Source organism: Pristiophorus japonicus, chromosome 1 (genome assembly GCF_044704955.1).
Source record: "Pristiophorus japonicus isolate sPriJap1 chromosome 1, sPriJap1.hap1, whole genome shotgun sequence".
Taxonomy (NCBI): domain Eukaryota; kingdom Metazoa; phylum Chordata; class Chondrichthyes; family Pristiophoridae; genus Pristiophorus; species Pristiophorus japonicus.
This window is the reverse complement of record NC_091977.1, coordinates 439517659-439538266: the sequence shown is the minus strand read 5'-3', so window position 1 is coordinate 439538266 and position 20608 is coordinate 439517659. Positions and strand designations below refer to the sequence as shown.

General features: G+C 43.4%; 1 protein-coding gene across 7 annotated transcripts in view; it reads left to right on the top strand.

Annotated features, from left to right (window-relative positions):
• Nucleotides 1-20608, top strand: part of trappc9 (trafficking protein particle complex subunit 9) — a 1402808-nt gene that overhangs the window by 306379 nt on the left and 1075821 nt on the right. For all 7 annotated transcript variants that reach the window (XR_011595734.1, XM_070892854.1, XM_070892846.1 and 4 more), the window contains one exon: nucleotides 9650-9802. Coding sequence is in view for 6 of the 7 variants with exons in the window: in XM_070892854.1 (XP_070748955.1) it covers nucleotides 9650-9802 (153 nt within the window). In the remaining variant the exon portion in view is untranslated. The remainder of the gene's footprint in view (nucleotides 1-9649; nucleotides 9803-20608) is intronic.

Here is a 20608-nt window from a genome sequence, read left to right as displayed (position 1 = left end):
ATAACATTGAGTTTCATGAACTCTTGAAACTCCATACTGGTGAACCAAGATCCGTTGTCGCTTACAACGATGTCAGGCAGACCATGCGTAGCAAACATGACACGAAGGCTCTCACTGGTAGCTGTGGATGTGGTGGATGACATGATTGTACATTCTATCCACTTGGAATAAGCATCCTCCACAACTAAGAACATCTTTCCCAGGACGGGACCTGCAAAGTCGATATGGATCCTGGACCATGGTTTAGATGGCCACGACCACGGACTCTGCAGCGATTCCGCTGATGCTTTACTAAACTGCATGCAAGTGTTGCACTGATGCACACATGATTCCAGATCAGAGTCAATTCCAGGCCGCCATACATGAGACCTGGCAATGGCTTTCATCATGACAATACCGGGATGCATGCTATGTAGATCATGCACAAATTTCTCTCTGCCTTTCTTGGGCATAACAACACGATTACCCCACAGGATACAATCGGATTGAATGGATAGTTCGTCTTTGCGACGGATGTAAGGTTTGGTGGTCTCATCCATTTGCTTGGGTATGGCAGACCAATCACCACTAAGGATACAACGTTTCACAACCGATAATATTGGGTCCTGGTTGATCCAGGTCTTAACTTGTTGGGCCGTGACAGGGGTTCCTTCATTTTCAAAAGCATCCATGTCTAAAGTAGGTCTGCCGGTTGTGGCGTTTCCACCTCCATGTGGGCAACGGCAGATGGCTCAATGCATCGGCACAATTCTCAGTGCCAGGTCTATGGTGAATGACACAATCATAGGCAGATAATGTCAGCGCCCATCTCTGGATGCGGGATGATGCATTGGTATTGATAGCTTTGTTTTTCGAAAACAGTGAAATGAGTGGCTTGTGATCTGTTTCCAGTTCAAACCGAAGACCAACAGGTACTGATGCATCTTTTTAACCCCATACACACAGGCTAGTGCTTCTTTCTCTTTGATGCTGTAGGCTCTTTCTGCCTTTGGCAAACTTTTTGAAGCATATACAACAACTTGTAATTTCACGACTCATTAGCTTGTTGGAGCACGCAACCAACTCCATATGAAGAAGCATCACAGGCCAATAGTAGACGCTTACACGGATCAGAATGTACCAGCAGCTTGTTAGAGCAAAGCAGATAGTAGCTTTCTCAAAAGCTCTATCTTGAGACGCACCGCAAACCTATTTGTCGCCTTTTCTTAGCAGCATCTAGATAAGAAATTACTGAAGTAGTTGAGTAGACCAAGGAACGAATGCAGTTCCGTCACATTCTGAGGCTTGGGTGCATTTTTGATGGCCTTGGTTTTCGAGTCCGTAGGCCTGATACTGTCAGCAGCAATTTTCCTCCCCAGGAATTCGACTTCTGGTGCTATGAAGACTCACTTCAAGCATTTCAGTCCGAGTCCCACTTTGTCCAGACGATGTAGAACCTCTTCCAGGTTGTTCACATGTTCGGCGGAGTCACGACCTGTGACCAGTATGTCATCTTGGAACACGACAGTTCTGGGGACGGACTTCAGTAGACTCTCCATGTTCTTCTGAAATATGGCTGCAGCCGAGCGTATTCCAAAAGGGCACCTGTTGTCGATAAACAGTCCTTTGAGTGTTGATGCACGTAAGTTTCTTCTTCGTGTCGACCAGCTCCTATGTCATGTCGGCTGACGTCCGATTCAGTTTTGTGAGCGACTCCCCCGCCCCGCCCCACCCCCCCCCCCCCCCCCCCGCCCCCGCGGCTACTGTTGCAAGCAGGTCATCAGCCTTTGGTAACGGATATTGATCCTGTTTCGAAACTTGGTTGATCGTAACCTTGTAGTCTCCACAAATCCTGACAGTGCCATCACTTTTCAACACAGGAACAATGGGACTGGCCCATGCATTAAATTCGACCGGTGATATGATCCCTTCACACTGGAGTCTGTTCAGTTCGATTTCGACCTCCTCACTCATCATGTACGGAACTGCCCGCGCTTGATGATGGATGGGTCTTGCATCTGAGTCCACGTGGATCTGCACCTTGGCTCCCATGAAATTGTCGATGCCTGGTTCAGACAGAGAGGGTAACTTGCTCAGCACTTGAGCACATGGAGTATCCTTCTCCGACGACAATGCTTTGATCTCGTTCCAGTTCCATTTTATTTTTTCTAACCAGTTCGTGCCGAACAGCGTTGGACCATTGCCTGGAACAATTCATAACGATAAATCATGAACCGCACCATCATACGACACCTTGATTACTGCACTGCCAATCACCGTTATGAGTTCTTTAGTGTACGTACGCAACTTGGCATTGACTGGACTCAGCTTAGGCCTCACAGCCTAAGTATTCCACGGCCTGTCGAATGACCTCTGGCTCATTATTGATTGACTCGCACCCGTGTCCAATTCCGTCAATATCGGCACACCATTAAATTTTACATTAATCATTATCAGTTGGCTCTTTGTTACGAGCGAATACAGTCCATGCACTTCCTCCTCTGGTATATCCGGATCTGTGCTAGACTGATCATCCTCCACGTGTTGTGTTGCAGCACGCTTGCTCAGTTGCGGACACATGCATTGGAGATGCCCCATCCTCGTCGTTAAATGTTGTGTATGCAATAACTCAATAGACTGATTACTGTAAACTCCGAACAGGTACAAACCTGGTTCTACTTTATTAGGGCCCAAAGTGATTGTATTACAAGATGGCTGGCCTTTTATACCTGGGCCACGCACACGTACGCACAGCCGAATGACCTCCGACAGTGGCGCCACCTGGTGGCTAGTAAACCCAAGCAATATGTACATGACCCCTCCTTTATTTCTTGATTTATACTCCAACCAATAGTGTAGCTACTGTTAGAGGGCCTATAGACTGCACCCACCAGCGACTTTTTCCCTTTAATGGGCCCAAGTTTCCACAAGAAAAAAAACGGTGCCTAAAAAAATCCTCTGTAGTCTGCACCTACTTACAGATCCTGTGGCCCTTGGCGCAGCCAGCACGAGCTGTGGGGGGGGGGCGGAGCCATGTCCCGGCGCTGAAAACAGTGCCGGGACCTCTGCACATGCGTGCTACAGTCGGCACGCAAGTGCAGTAGCTCCAGGCGCCGAACTGTGTGGGAGGGGCCCGAAGCACGCTGCCCCTAGCCCTGGCCCAATGGCCTCACTGGGGCTCCTCCCACGGCCAGCTCCTGCTCCCAGCCTGACCAGACCCGACACTCGCTCTCTTCCCCCCCGCCAACCAGACCCAACCCGACAACCCCCCCCCGACGACCCGAGACCCGCTCCCCCCCCCGAGACCCGAGACCCGCTCCCCCCCCACCCCGACTGACCCGACCCGCGCTCCTGTTCCCCGACCCGACGCCCCCCCTCTCTCTCTCTCTCTCTCTCTCTCTCTCTCTCTCTCTCTCTCTCTCTCTCTCTCTCTCTCTCTCTCTCTCTCTCCCGCTCAGCGGCACGAACGGCTGCAGAATTCTCCCTGGCTGAAGCACTTTCACACAGGTAGAAAGATGGTTTATTTAATCTTTTCATGGCTTCTAAATGTTTATTCAGGTTGGATTTATTTGTATAATATTTGTAGAAGTATAAATAAGGATTTAAAGTCGAATTTAATGAGTTCCCTTCCCTCCCCCCGCACCTCGTTCTGGACGCCTAATTTGTAACCTGCGCCTGATTTTTTAATGTGTAGAACAGGTTTTTTCAGTTCTACAAAAATCTTCACTGGCTCCATTCTACTTTAGTTTGGAGTACATTTTCACTGTGGAAACTTTCAAATCAGGCGTCAGTGGCCGGACACGCCCCCTTTTGAAGAAAAAATTCTGTTCTAAACGAGAACTGTTCTACCTGACTAGAACTGCAGAAAAAAAAATATGGAGAATTGCGATTTCTAAAATAGTCTGTTCTCCACCAGTTGCTCCTAAAAAATCAGGCGCGAATCATGTGGAAACTTGGGCCCATTATTCCTTATCTCCACCCAAACTGATCCAACATTTTGATCCTCTGAGCTAATATTGTTTCTCACTAACGCATTGATCTCATCCTTTTATTAATAGTACTATTCCACCTCCTTTTCCCTTCTGTCTGTCCTTCGAATTGTCAAATACCCCTGAATATTTAGTTCCCAGTCCTGGTCACCTTGGAACCACATCTCTGTAATGGCTATCAGATCATATCTATTTGTGCCGTCAACTCATCTATTTTGTTACGTATGCTACGTGCATTTAGACAAAGAGCTTTTAAACTTGTTTTTTTCCTTTTTTTTTCCGACTTGTTTCCTCTGTCCTTCAAATTCACTTTCTACATTTTTGCTTTCCAATTCCAGCTTTACTCCCCTCCTTACTGAATCTATTCTCAGGTTCTCATCCCCTTGCCAACCTAGTTTAAACCCTCCCCAATAGCACTAGAAACCCTGCGCCCCCCGCGAGGATATTGGTACCGGCTCTGTTGAGGTGCAACCTGTCCACCTTGTACAGGTCCCACCTCCCCCAGAAGTGGTCCCAATGCCTCAGGAATCTAAAGCCCTCCCTCCTGCACCACCCGCAAAGCTTGGGATGCTTTATGTTAAAGGAAATATATAGATGCAAGTTGCTGTATCAGACTTGGAGTTGCATACTTGCTTTAACTATACATTATCTTCCACTTCAAAGGAAACGGAAAAATACAGTTAGTTTTGTTCAAATGAGTTTGTACCGGTTACAACAAATTGTTTGCAGGGTTTCCTTTCGAAGTGTGGGAATTGAAGGGATGTTTGAGTGGAATGTTTTGTGATCGTAGTCACATTAGCTAGTTGTCTGCCATAATGCAGATTGTTCTCTTGGACTGGGCATGTTACAGGGGGAAATAATTTGCAGTTATTTAAAGAGGACAAAGCCGACACCAAAAATAAGGACTTTCGAATTTTTAATCACACCACTCAGTTTCGATTTTTTTTTTTAAAACAACGATTTTCTGCCCACTTCAAGGTTCCTTTTCAAAATTTATACACAAGGAACTTAGAGACTACCTTGTCTACTTAATTCTTATGTTTATCCTTTCCTGCATTAAATGCTATGTTGGAACTGCTTATTTTGATGACGTAAATGTGTTGAGATGAGTTAGCTGATTGCTCTGTAAAGACACTAGCAGCTGTCACCTGAAAGCCAGAATGTAAATAAGGGCTAGTCATTTGTGTATAGAGTGAATTAATAATATGTTCTCTTTTATAATGCAGGTTACTGTTATAAAGGTTCTTTGTATTTGCACCAGAGTATTACATGCCATTTTATGGATTACTTTCTAAATGCAGTGTTAAAGTTCAAAATAGCAGTCCAAACCAAATGATTTTTTAAAATATTGCTTGAACACAATCCGAGACAACAACATGTGCCTTTAAGGAGAGAACCTGAGTGGGAGCATTGTGAGAGCGGAGCTGGAATAAAGAGCGCTGTACCAGGAGCCCAAAACCAGAAGGAGCGAACCGAGTGGAAGCACAACGAGAGCGGAGTTGGAATAAAGAGCACGGCGACAGGAGCCTGAGACCAAAAAATTAATTCAGGAGTGACATCACCGGATAAAAGCTAGCAACAACTGATTGATTGAAGTAGTGCAGCAGAGCATATCGGGAGAGCGGATACATAAATAACAAAAAACGAGGAGTGACATCACAGGACAGCAGGTAGGTGATTGGTTGGTGAGTATCACTGTTGTCTTTTCTTCTCTCTAAATTCGGGCAAAGTGGTATACTAAAAATTTTTGTTAATCTAATAAATAGAGGCATGGCAGGGCAGCTCACACCCACTGAATGCACATCCTGTGCCACGTGGGAACTCTTGAACGCATCTCGTGGCCTGGACGACCACTTGTGCGGGAAGTGTCGTCAGCTAGAGCAGTTCGAGCTTCGGGTTTCGGTGGGGCACCAATACCCTGAGTGCATCTTGTTCGCTAAACGATTTTTATTTCTGGATACTGGTGAGGGCGATGGTTCTTGGGGGTGCAGCCAGAGCCAAATTAACAGAACCAAGGGTGCCTCAGCTGCACAGGGGAGGGGTGAGGAAGAAGAATGGAAGAGCAATAGTGGTAGGGGATTCGATAAGGGAATAGATCGGCGTTTCTGCAGCCGCAGACATGACTCCAGGATGGCGTGTTGCCTCTCTGGTGCTAGGGTCAAGGATGTCACTGAACGACCGCAGTACATTCTGAGGGGGGGAGGGTGAACAGCCAGAGTTCGTGGTCCATAGCAGTACCAATGACCTAGGTAGAAAGAAGGATGAGTCCTGCAGGCAGATTTTAGGGAGCTAGGAAAGAGATTAAAAAGGTAGTAATCTCCGGATTACTCCCTGTGCCACGTGCTAGTGAGAACAGAAATAGGAGGATAGAGCGGATGAATGCATGACTGGAGAGATGGTGCAAGAGGGAGGGATTTAGATTCCTGAGGCATTTGGACCGTTTCTGGGGGAGGTGGGACCTGCACAAGCCCGACGGTATTTTTGTGACTGGAAGGCTATTTTCAGTGGGGTTCCGCAGGGCTCAGTACCGGGGCTGGGACCAATATCCTTGCGGTGGGGCGGGGTGGAGGAAACTAGCTTGGCAGGGGGATGGGAATCTGAGAGTAGATTCAGAAGGGAGAGAAGCAAAGCTAGAAATGGGAAGCAGCAAATTAGTAAGCCGAGTTTGGAAGGCAGAGGAAACAAAGGCTAGAAAATAGACAACAAGGTAGTTTGGCAGTGCTAAATGGTATATACTTAAATGTAAGGAATCTAGGAAATAAGGCGGATGAGCTGAGGGCACTGCTAGACATGTGGAAGTATGATATTGCTATTACTGAGACATGGCTGAAAGAAGGGCAGAAAGGCAGCTCACCATTCTTGGTTATAGGGTTTTCACGGGGTTGGGGTAATATATTGCCATGAATAGAGGATTAGCTAACTAACAGAAAACAGAGAGTCAGGATAGATAGGTAATTTTCCGGTTGTCAAATGGAAACGAGTGCCACAGGGATTGGCGCTGGGGTCTCAACTATATACAATCTATAATTAATGACTTGGATGAAGGGACCGAGTGTAATGTAGCCACGTTTGCTGATGATAGAAAGATGGGTGGGAAAGCAAATTGTGTGGAGGGCACACAAAATCTGCAAAGGGATATAGACAGGCTAATTGAGTGGGCAAAAATTTGGCAGATGGAGTATAATGTGGGACGCTGACCATGAAGCATTTGCAAAAATCATGTCTACAAATCTTGCTTTCTGTTGTTAAGTACATGCCATACACTAGACTTTTAAATACGTATGCACACAATATATTTGATTATTATAAACCTAACCTCAAAAGGCTGCTGTTCTCTGCACCAGATCATTTTTAAATTCTCTACCATGATGTACATTATGTAACATGTTTTTATTGGATACAAGATCGAACTTGAAAATGACTGGTAAATTAGTTGCTAAGAACACAATGGCAGGAAAGCATGTCTCCTGAGACTTCACAGTAAGAAAACAGCAAGTTATCCAGACTTGACTTGCAGTTTTGCTTTACAGTCATGTAGTAGTGGACAAATTTAGCACAATCACAACCGATTAAGTGCCAACTTCTAAGTCTCCGCACAGACCCAAATCAACCTTTGTCATATCCATTCCATTGTTAAGTCGAACAGTCGGACTGCAAACAACACCTATCATACTAAAAATGAGAGTGCAGCATACTCTCATCCCCACAACAAATTTTAAAAATGATTGATCCCAGTCATAGGTAACGCTGTCAGCTGTGACTCAGTGGGTAGCATTCTTGCCTCTGAGTCAGAAGGTTGTGGGTTCAAATCCCACTCCAGGGACTTGAGCTCATAAAAAATCTCGGCTGACACTCCAGTGCAGTACTGAGGGAATGCTGCACTGTCGGAAGTGCCGTCTTTTGGATGAGACGTTAAAACCGAGGCCCTATCTACGCTCTCAGGTGGATGTAAAAGATCCCATGGCACTATTTCGAAGAAGAGCAGGGGAGTTATCCCTGGCCAATATCTATCACTCAATTAACATAACAAAAACATTATCTGGTCATGATCACATTAGAAACATAGAAAATAGATGCAGGAGTAGGCCATTTGGCCCTTCGAGCCTGCACCACCATTCAATAAGATCATGGCTGATCATTCACCTCAGTACCCCTTTCCTGCTTTCTCTCGATACCTTTAGCCGTAAGGGCCATATCTGACTCCCTCTTGAATATATCCAATGAACTGGCATCAACAACTCTCTGCGGTAGGGAATCCCACAGGTTAACAACTCTCTGAGTGAAGAAGTTTCTCCTCATCTCAGTCCGAAATGGCTTACCCCTTATCCTTAGACTATGTCCCCTGGTTCTGGACTTTCCCAACATCGGGAACATTCTTCTTGCATCTAACCTGTCCAGTCCCGTCAGAATTTTATGTTTCTATGAGATCCCCTCTTATCCTTCTAAACTCCAGTGAACACACGCCTAGTTGATCCAGTCTCTCCTCATATATCAGTGCTGCACTCCCTCAATAGCAAGAACGTCCTTCCTCAGATTAGGAATAGCAAGAACGTCCTTCCTCAGATTGCTGTTTGTGGGAGCTTGCTGTGCGCAAATTGGCTGCCGCGTTTCCCATATTACAACAATGACTACACTTCAAAAGTACTTCATTGGCTGTAAAGTGCTTTTAAACGCCCAGTGGTCATGAAAGGCGCTGTATAAAATGTAAGTTTTTTTTTACATTTTTGCCCTTTCACGATTCAGAATTTCTGCTGGAAATTAGAAATTTGAGAAATGTAAAGTTGACAGTTAGGGTGCTCTTTTAAGTGATCCATTGGCCCAAAAGTGACAAATCCAAAAGGAATTAATTTGCACATATTGTTGCTATTTAAGAACAACTAATGTCAGTGTTTGTATACAATGGCCAATTATGCAGTTTGCTGTTTTGTAGCATCATTCTTCGTGCAACTTGGACGATGTGTTTACCCCAATAAGAACAGTGACTCAGAAATAATTTATTGGATGCAGTGCTTTGGACTTAGTTAGGTCCTATACAAATACAAGTTGATGCTCTTTCTGGGAAAATTAATTAGATTGGGAAAATCAAATATTTTTCCTCCAAGTACCTGGAGGTAATACAATATTTTCTAAAACTCCAGAAATTGTTGTTCACCTGTGTGGATGGAAACCTTTATAATATCATGTCAATATCAGAGGAATATAATAATTTGTTTTACTCAGGCCTCGTGATGATGTGTGTTCCAGAACTAAACAATAGCCTACATATTTTGATTTTTAACACTTGCGTGTGATTGATGTGTTTATTGTGTTCTTGGATTACATTTTTAAAAATTGGTGCAGTATCTAATTCAGTTAAAGTGACTTGTTACACCATCTAGTCCAAATGTTGCTTGAGCATGATTAGCAAATATTAATTTTAATTTTGGACTGCTTCATCTGTGATTGTGATTTTTGATCTCTGAATCCAAATCTCTAATTTATATTAATTTAAAAACTTTTCAAAGTAAAGGTTTTTTTTATATAGATAATTTATTTACACTGAAATCTGTTAACGTTGAAATGAATTGGTTTAAATTCTAAACCGCACAGACCCCTCGCCTCAGTTATCAGTTGGACTTCATTCAAATTGGTGGGCTTATACAAATACCGGTTCACAAATCAGGTTCTGTTGTCTTTGACAGAAAAACTGTTTGGTGACTTTCTGAGCTGGAACTTAGAAGAATTGCTGTCACAATTTCCACTTGAATCTGGGAAGGTTGCTATTTTCACAGTGAACATACATGTGAAACTGGACTTCTCCTGTCAAGAAAACCTACTCCAGGACCTGAATGATGGTAAGTCATCTGTTACATAAAGCCATGATGAATCCAAAATTAGTTAGTTGTGATATTGTTGCTTAAAAGTGACCGAAAAATACATTAAAATTGATGAGAAGAAAGGATTTGCAAATCAACTCGTGAGCTACTGAAGGATCACATGCTGTAATCTGCACTGCAATATTTCTGGTTCCAGGAAAGGTGCCAGAAATTGTTATTTATTGCAGCTGTGCACAGTGGAGGCAGGATGTCGTGAGGATGCAAGGATAGTCCATTGGCAATTTACAAGCAATGTTAGAGGGAAGTTGATTTCAGTCTAGCTTGGTCATCTTTAAAAATTACAACCATCTGCAGCTGTAAGCAGAACTTCAGTTTAAAAGCTACACGGTGTACTGCATTTAAACTTACTTGGAACTTAACACTGAAGTACTGCATTTAGATCCTCATTACAGTTTCAATGACTGTCATTGATATTGCACCATTTCCTTACAATCTAACAAATGTGATTTTTGTTCATACTAAATGGAAAGAGTATCATCATCCTATCATGGGACATTGACCCGTGAAGGCTTTTCATCTTTTACAGTTGCCATTCATGCCACATACTTCATATGATCTTCCTTATTGTGTGGTACTTAGAAGCTGTTTTCTGGATTTGGACATGAGTTCTTTTTCTTTTCTTTTGTCATTGGCAACAGTTCTGTTCTTCATTATTAAAGCCACTGCCAAGAAGCCTGGTTTTCTCTTTTACGCCAAGCACATTTTCTCTCCCCCAACAACTAATTTCACTACAAAGAACGCAACGGTCGCAGACTTGAATTCAGTTCCCACTTATAGGAAGCATCTCTTATAAACCTGGATAATACAAGAGCAATGTAATTTGTAAGAATCCTTGTGACTTCAGTCTTGTTTCTCTATATTAGCAATAATGTTTTGATCCTTCAGATGAGCCATTAAACCAAGTCCCTACATGCTGTTTTAGCTGTTTCAGTTGTGGCTTTCATTCCTCCCTTAATAAATACTAATAACAAGTTGAGCAACTGGACATTTATATTATTGCCTGTTGGTGTCCTGCCCTTCTTAGGCAACTTGCATCACAAGAATAATTTCTTAAAGGATTGAGACCAGCAAAGCAGTTTGTTCAGCATTATTTGTATTATTGGATGTCAATGATCGGTCCTTGATGAATTCTTTCTGGATGCACAAAGTGATGCAGAACTTGGCTCGGCATGGGAAGAGGACTTCATGAAACGTTTAAATAGAGTGAAATAAGAGGGCGGGAAGAATTACAGAATGACAGCAGAGGGAAGTATATATTGTAAAACAGAACTGAAATGATTGCACATTACTTAATAAACCTACAGTAATCATATCACAGTCAGTAATGTTCTTTACATGTCATTGCGTTAAAAGAATTTGGAGTGCACCAAAATTCTTTGTCTAGTGATAGCTGCTGGTAGCAAACAAATTATTCCAAAAACAGACATCTTTCCTTAAATACAATTGAAAATTGATCATTTTTAGGACTTTATTTCAAGGATGTCATGCAGTCATGGATTTTAGGCAAAGCTTAAAACCAACCCCCCTGCCCGAAGCTTCACTCTTGAGGTTAAAGATGTTATAGAAATCACATGCTTAGTTAACTATGTTGTAATCTCTTGCACGCATGCACTGATCTGCACTAGATTTTATAGTGATTTAAAATTATGTTTAAAGAAATTATTTACCACACGCACAATATTATGAAGTACAAAGCAGATTTTCATTATCGACAAAATATAATTGTTAATCGGAACATGTAAAGATAGTTAATCTCAGTTTCTGAATATGGTTGATCCTCTACAGACAAATGAAAAGGCTATCATACAAACAATGAGAATCAGATCCCTTTTAAAACTTACTATCGACATTTATAGCCATGCAAGATGTAAAGCATCTGTTGCTTTTTATTCATAACTTTGTGCTTTTGTCCTAACTGCACTAAAAAGAACCCGAATTATTTTGGGTAGTTTCTATAGTTTTATATATTTATATACAGGAAGTCGGGGGGCACATTTTCAACTTGCTGCTTGGCAGTGATTTTGTTGTTGTGGATTGGCTTCCTGATGCTGATGTCAATGGAAACAAAAATCGGGTAGTTTCTATGGGCTCAAAATTGGCCCACCCCTTTTTTCGACGCACTCACCAGAGATGCACCGCTTTTCTGCGTTGAAAAATGCTCTGAAAAATTCGGTACCCACTTTGGCCACTGTCCAGCCTCTCCCGGGTCTTTGCGCGCAGCGTGGCTAATCGGGTCGGGGACGGAGTCAGCGTCCCACGCTGAAAAAAGTGCTGGGACGTCTGCACATGCGCGTTGGAGTGTGTGCGCATGCACAGTAGCTCCTGCCCCTAGCGCCTCAGTGTGCATGCTGCAGCGTGGGACATCATCATCATCATCATCATCATCATCATCATCGCCGCCGCCTTCCAAGGCTGAAGATGAAGGTAGGGTAGGACTGACTTCTATTGTTTTATTTGGATATTTTGAAAACATTATGTAAATATCTTTTGCCTCGTGAATAGTGGTGACCATTTGTCAAGCCTATTCACCTGATGCTATTGTGAAAGAAGAACATAAGTGACGGAGGAACACTGAGAGAATATCTTATTTACTGAAGTAGACTTTATTTAGATAATATGGGCTCAATTTTGGCCCAGTATACTCATTGCAAAAAAAAATAGTGGGGCTAATTGGATAGCTCTTTCAAAGAACTGGCATGGGCATAATCTTCTGTAAGATTGTGTGTTGAGATTAAAAAGTATAAATATTCGAAGTAAAGAAAAAAAAACAATGATACATCGTAGTACGATAATAGCGGTGGGTAACTTTATGGTTTAATTCTGAAGACAGTTTGGAGGAGTCAGTTTGGAGTATTAATCTTCAAGTAATTCAACACAGTAGTAATTTGTAAAAGCAAACAAAATGCTTCATTTCACTGTCATGGGAATAATCAAGAATTTAGTTATGTTTTGGTCCATGGTATGAACAGAAAACTTCTTATTTTCTGGAGGGCTCAGCCAGCTAAATAGTAAGATGAAGAAAAGCATTATGCTATCATTGAGCTACTAATCACTGAGTTTATCCAGTGACTAGCTAATCCATACAGACCAGGAAGCAGCAGAAACTTTGGCTATTCGACAAAGTTGTAGACGAGTTGAGATTTTAACTTCAAATGTGTCAGCACTATTTTCAGACAGATTTGATTGAACATTTGTTTAATAGAGTTGGAGCTGAATGGGCTTAAATGTACATGTATTTTTTTTAAAACTCACTTCAAAAAATATTGTGCAAAATAGTGTTCAGTAAATGGATTATTAATAGCTGGAGACAGTTAGTTTTATAATGGTTCCTTGCTCAAAACTTAAATTTTCCTTGGAGTTTCTACACGTTGTCTTCCATACACACTCCCTCACCTCTTTTTCCGGTACATTGATGACTATCGGTGCTGTTTCCTGCTCTCGCCCAGAACTGGAAAAATTCATTCAGTTTGCTTCCAGTTTCCACCCTTCCCTCGCCTTCACATGGTCCATCTCTAACTCGTCCCTTCCTGTCCTTGACTTCTCTGTCTTCATTTCTGAGGATATTTGATCGACAACATCCACTATAAGATTGCTGACTCCTACAGCTATCTTGAATACACTTCCTCCCACCTCGCTTTCTGAAAGGACTCTCCTTCATTCTCCCAGTTTCTCCATCTCCGTTGCATCTGTTCTGACTATGCCACCTTCCATACTAGTGCTTCCGATATGTCTTGCTTTTTCCTCAACTGAGGATTCTCCTCTACCGTGTCCGATCCATTTCATGCACTTCTGATCTCGCCCCTTTCCCTCCCTCCCAGAACCACAATAGAGTTCCCCTTGTCGTAACCTGCCACTCTACCAGCCTCCACATTCAATGGGTCATCCTCCGCCACTTCCAGTGTATTCCCACCACCAAACACATCTTCCCTTCCCCTCCCCTTTCAGCATTCCAAAGGGACCGTTCCCTCCGTGACACCCTGGTCCACTCCTTAATCACCCCCAGCACCCCCTCCCATTACCGAAGCACCTTCCCGTGCAAGTGCAGAAGATGCAACACCTGCCCTTTTTACCTCCTCCCTTTGCACCGTCCAGGGCCCCAAACACTCCTTCCAGGTGAAACAGCGATTTACTCATACTTCATTAAATTAAATTTACTGTATTCTCTACTCACGGTGCAGTCTCCTCTACATTGGGGAGACCAAACGCAGATTGGGTGATGGCTTTGCAGAACACCTCCGTTCAGTCTGCAAATGTGAACCCCGAGCTTCTGGTCATCTGTCAATTTAATTCTCTGTTCCACTCCCACTTTGAGCTCTCTGTTCTCGGCCTCCTGCACTGTTCCAACGAAGCTCAATGTAAGCTCGAGGAACAGCATCTCCTCTTTCAATTTGGCACTTTACAGCCTTCTGGATTCAACAGAATTCAACAACTTCAGGTCATAATCACTGCTCCCATTTTTTTTAATGAGACGGCAGCTGTTGATTCTGTTCCCATTTTCATTTGACCCTTTTTTTTTTTTACTTGTCCCATTGGCATCTCCTTTTGCTTTGTACCATCATGTCTTTTGTCATTTAATCTTTCCTGCCTTCCACCCTATCACAGACCTTCCCTTTGTTCTTTACTCCCGCCCCTGCCCCCCCACCCCACCGCCTTCTTTGCCTTGCCACTTGCTAAAAACCTTATTGGGCCGAAAATTGCGGCCTCGCCAGTGCGTACGCACGCGGTGAGGCCTCGCAAAAGCCACTTTTTGGGGCGCAATGCGCATGCGCCGAGAACCGGCTTTTCCGATCTTTGAAAATTTCTCTACCCATCCCCGCAGGAAGGACATCCGTGCGGCAGAGATTTGCCCAACTCATGCCCAGCGAATGTCCTTCAAACTTTTATGCCTGGTAAAAGCAGACGCATAGCTTACTTTTACCAGTGTAACATTTAAAACATAATGTATAATTACATTTAATTTTTATTATATTAAGAATCCTGTCCATTAAGGTCATTTTATTTTTAACCCAATTAAAACACATTTTTAAAAAAATTCCCCAAAATATATTTTTTCTAAAACATTTAATTACATTTAGTTTCAATTAATTTTAAATATGTGAAGTGTTTTTTTTTTTATTGTGCTGTGTTTTGGTGTTTTAGGGGGCTATTCTCATTGTACGGCCTTCCATTGCTATCAAACAGAGCTCTCATTTTTATCAATGAGAATAATAGATAGTGTTTGGTGGTCCAGGCCCATATGATCCCTACATATACGTACGTACCTCAAAGATGTCTTCTCGTGCGCTGCGCAGCGAATGAAGGCCTCGGGCCAGAATCCTACATTCTTCTGGGACCAACATGTAGTTTCGTAGACTTTTTTCGGGTCGTGGTGTTCATACGAAGGAAGCCTCCGAAAACAATTTTCTGGCCATAATATCTCCAAATGTTCCTGTTCTGACAAGGTCATCGACCTGAAACGTTGACCCTGTTTCTCTCTCCACCTGACCTGAGTATTTCCCGCACTTTGTTTTATTTCAGGAATTATTATAAATTGCCATCAAATCAAGCTCTGACTTCCAAATGATTTATTGCCCAGTTGTTATATTGATACAATATTGTTGTCTTATTAGGTGCTGTTCAAAAATGTCAATTTCATGAAGAATAATTGTTGGCACCCCCGATGAGATAACTGCTTTACACTGCTCAACAGAATAAACTAGTCTGCATTCTTAAACAGCTCGCTCCACCAGATGGTTTGTTGCACTGCTTATTTATAATTAACAATTTCCTCCTGCATAATATTAGTAGAGGCATGATAATATCACTGTTAATTGGGTAACCCAATCAGCATTGTTACAAGGCAATTATATAAAAGGAATTGGAATGAAATTGCAAACTATAAGGATGGAATCCAATTTATCCTTTTTCCTTTCATGAAGGTGCATTGCTGTTTTAAAGTATATGGTAACCTAAGTATTTGTTGCAATTATCTCTCTATTGCGTTGTGTTTTTGATAGCAGGAGTATTGTGGAGAACAGTGACAGATCAGTGATTGAATCACATGATTTGACAAATGGGATTGGTGAACTGTGATCTTGAGATTTGTTGAACTAAAGAATGAAGGAAGTTAAAAAAATTAATTCATGGAATGTAGGCGTTGCTGGCAACGTCAGCATTTATTGCTCTTGAGAAGTTGGTGGTGAGCTACTTTCTTTAACCACTTCAGTGCTTGAGGTGAAGCTGTTACGGAGGGAGTTTCAGGATTTTGACCCAGTGATGATGAAGGAACAGAGATATATTTCCAAGTCAGGATAGTGTAACACTTGCAGGTGATGGTGCTTCCATGCGCCTGCTGTCCTTCCAGGTAATAGAAGTCACGGGTTTGGGAGGTGCTGTCAAAGAAGCATTAGCGAATTGCTGCAGTGCATCTTGTCGAAGGTGCACACTGCAGCTACGATACGCTGGTTGTGGAGGCAGTGAATGTTTCTTTTAAAGTGGTGGATGGGGTGCCAATCAAGCGGGCTGCTTTGTCCTCGATGGTGTCTAGCTTCTTGAGTGTTGTTGGAGCTAGACTCCAACAACAAATACCGAGGATATCATTTCGGGAAGTCCCAAGCAGAAGTCAACAACTTTCCCACAGGGCAGAGGAGCAGAACACTCACAAATACTTCCTAATGATTATTTCTGAGTAGCATAGACACAAGATTAAATATTAGAGATTTAGGACAGAGAGCAGGAGAAACTTTTTTACAGAGGGGGTTGTGAGGCTATAACCTTTTAAGAATGTTAGATCGGTGGTTGAAGGAAAGGGGGATAAAGGAAAATGGGAACAGGGTGTGCTCAAGACATTCGGACCACTGCTCACGTGGAGGATAAACAACACAGACTGGTTGGGTGGAACAACCCGTTTCCATGTTGCAAGTTCTGTGTAATTCAATGCATTGCTGGAAGTCTGGTAGCAAGTTGTTACCCCGTCCTTTGACAGTTTCATGCATTACTGGACGGGACTCACAAACCTAGGGAAGGACTACGGAGAAAGGCGGGGGAGCAGGATTAGCTTGTGCCCTTGTGGAGAGCCGGCGCGGGCTCGATGGGCCGAATGGCGGCCTCCTGTGCTGTAACCATTCTATGATTCATCCAGACTCCTGACTTGTGCCTTGTCGATGGTGGAAAGGCTTTGGGGAGTCAGGAGGTGAGACAATCGCCGCAGAATACCTAGCCTCTGACCTGCTATTGCAGCCACTATTTATTTGGCTGGTCCAGTTAAATATCTGGTTAATGATGACCCCCAGGCTGTTGATGGTAGGTGATTTGGTGATAGTAATCCCGTTGAATGTCAAGGGAAGGTGGTTCGACTCTTGTTGATGAGTCATTGCCGGGCACTCGTCAATGTTGTTTGCCACTTATCAGTCCAATCCTGAGTGTTGTCCAGGTCTTGCTGCATGCAGACATGGTCTGCTTTGTCATCTGAGGTGTTGTGAATGGAACTGAACACCGTGCGGCGAACATCCCCACTTATGATGGAGGGAAGGTCATTGATGAAGCAGCTGAAGATGTTTGGACCAAGGACACTGCCTGAGGAAATCAAAGCTTATTTTACTGTGGAGAAAACGGCTTCTTTGGTTCGTTCTACCCACGTTCTGTCCAGAGTTTGTTCAATGTGAGGACTTGTTTCATATCGGAAATTAATCGTATGGTTAGATTCATTTGCAGCTTACCTGTACAATGTGAAATCTTGTAACTTTGAGAAACTAAGAACTTGTGTCGAGGGTTTCATTCATATATCAGCGTCCCTGATAAGGTGCAACATCCCTGCTGACGCCTGGGAGTCCCTGGCCAAAGACCGCCCGAAATGGAGGTCATTGCATCCAGGAGGGCGCAAAGCATCTTGAGTCTCATCGCTGAGAGCATGCAGAAATGAAGCGCAGGCAGCAGAAAGAGCATGCGGCAAACCTGTCCCACCCACCCTTTCCCTCAACGACTATCTGTCCCACCTGTGACAGGGACTGTGGTTCTCGTATTGGACTGTTCAGCCACTGAAGGACTCATTTTAAGAGTGGAAGCAAGTCTTCCTCGATTCCGAGGGATTGCCTATGATGATGATGATGATGATTGGCCAGGATTTTGGGGTGGCTCTGACGGCATACTTGCAGGAAATGCTGTCATACCGCCTTTGAAATTCACCGTAAGTTTGGGATTTTGTATGCGCTAAATCCCGAACCTGTGATCTGTCAACGTTGACAGGCCATCTGCTCCACCACTGAAAGCCTAATTGCTGCTGTAGAATTATGCTATTTGCCCAACAACGGAAATTTTTCAACTGGGATATTTCCCCTTCATGTAAGGGGATACCCGAAATGAAAAAAATGTTATTATTATTATTATTATTAAATGACTTGAAAGCTTTAATGAGAAGCAATCCAAGTGTATGTTAAAGCTGCAGATTCTTTAAACAAAATGATGTTTACATTTGCTAACTTTATGCACAATGCACAGTATTAGAAGTAGGAACTATTGGATTCCCACGATAAAAGCTAAATCTGTAATGTATTTTAAAGGCTGTAGTAATGAAGTAATATAGTAATTTAAATGAATAAAAAGGCAATCTGTTTTCTGATTGACGGACCAGACCCACGTGATTCCAGGTTCGTTTCCGCACAGGCTGGATCTGTGGGCCTTTAGGCTGCCCTTCTACTCACAGCACCAGAGCGCAAGTTTCGCAGGAGGGCCACCATCAGATAGATGCGTATTCTTTTTGCGGGTCGGTGGCGTACTCCGGAGGTAGGCCTCCGACCGCAATTGGCCCAATCTTGCCGTTTTGTGTCAATAATGGCTGGCTGGTACTCAGAAAGCGATCAGATTCTAAATCAACCTTGGGTAATTTTGTTTTGTCACGAGTTAAATGTCAAACCAACAATGCTTCCAGACCATGTGTGCTTACCTTCTCATTAACATTCCATGGGGTTATCTTCATGACCCCATTGTCATCTAATCTTTTTAAAAAAAAAAAAAAATTTAAAAAATGTGGGGCTAGACTTTCCATCGGGACCGCCCATTTAACCGCTGAGATGGAGTTTAACGCCCATATTTGATTAAAAATGGAAACTATCGCCCATTTATCACCGGCGTAACTTTCGGCATACAATTAACGCCGGGAATTAGTTGAACCACTCGCCCATATATTTTTAATAAAATCTGACATCATCACTCATGCACCACCCAGAAGACTGTTTGTTTATCGTGGAAACTAACGCCCAAATACCACCCAGATTATTGCCAAGCACTACTTTCAGCATCTCGCCCGAATGATCACTCGCTCAAGAAAAGCTGCACTTACCTGACCTTAACCCAACGGTATGGATGCCATTTTGTAATTCGGAGGACTTTTCATAAAAGGCAAGTTCACTGGAGCATTAAAGTAATCCGTGAGTGCTTTTCAGGTCATTTTAAAATCTCTTGACAACCATCTAATCACATTGTGGTGAATTTTGAGTTTCTAGTGTGTTTGCAGAGGACAATTTAATAATTTTGAAGGCATAATAGGGCATTTATAGTAAGGGACCTGTAATTTCTCAGCCAGTATTGATGACTATTCACATGCTGCAGACTAGAGATGGGAGAAGGTTTATTGAAGAGCATTGTGTGTCCAGTCAAAGAGGTGGCAGACTGTTGAGGAGGAGGAGCCCTTACACCCAACGCATTTACAGGGATAAACGAATATACCTGGACTTGTTCGATAACACATGCCTTGGGAGGCTACGCTTCCGAAAGGAGGTCATCACTGAGATATGTCCGATAATTAAGGCAGATCTGCAGCCTACCAGCACCATCAGGACCGCACTACCTGTTGAGGTCAAGGTTACTTACGGCACTTTCCTTCTATGCATCGGGCTCCTTTCAGGCCTCATCTGGCGACATTTGCGGTATCTCTCAGCATGCCACACATTGCTGCATTTGACAGGTGACTGAAGCCCTTTATGCTCGCAGGATGGACTTTATAAACTTCCCTATGACCGAGGAGGCACAGAATGAGAGGGCTTTGGGTTTCTCGAGAATAGCAAACTTCCCCATGATGCAGGGAGCACATCATCTTGCAAGCACCTTTTCAGGATGCAGAGATGCTTTGGAACCGAAAGGGATTCCACTCCCTGAATGTGCTACTCGTTGTCGACCACAAGCAAATAATCATGGCAATAAATGCAAAATTTCCAGGCAGCATCCATGATGTGCGCATCCATGATGTGCACATCTTGCATGAGAGTACCGTCTCTAACCTGTTTAACAGTCAGCCACAAGATAATGGTTGAATGTTGGGGGATAAAGGATATGGCCTTGCCAATTGGCTCATGACCCCCCCCCACCCCCCGCGTAAGCCCCAGACAGAAGCCGAGAAGTGCGACAACGAAAGCCACATAGCCACACTCAATTTTGTCAAAGACAATTGGAGTGCTTAAGCAGCGCTTCAGATGCCTGGACCACTTGAGGCGACTTACAATACCACCCTGACCAGGTCACTGAGTTCATCGTGGTGTGCTGCATGTTGCATAACTTAGCTATCAGGAGGGAACAAGAATTGCCAGATGGGACTGCCGGTCCACCTCGAGAGAGAAAGAGAGAGAGAGAGAGAGAAGGAAGGCGAGGACCTCTTGGAGGACAATCAGGCTGGCATTGAAGCCATGCCCCCACCCCAGCTGAGACCGCAGGTAAAGCCCCATGGTAGTTACACAGCTGCAAGACTGTTGCGTCAGCAGCTCATAAATGAACGCTTTGCGTGAAGTTACGTTG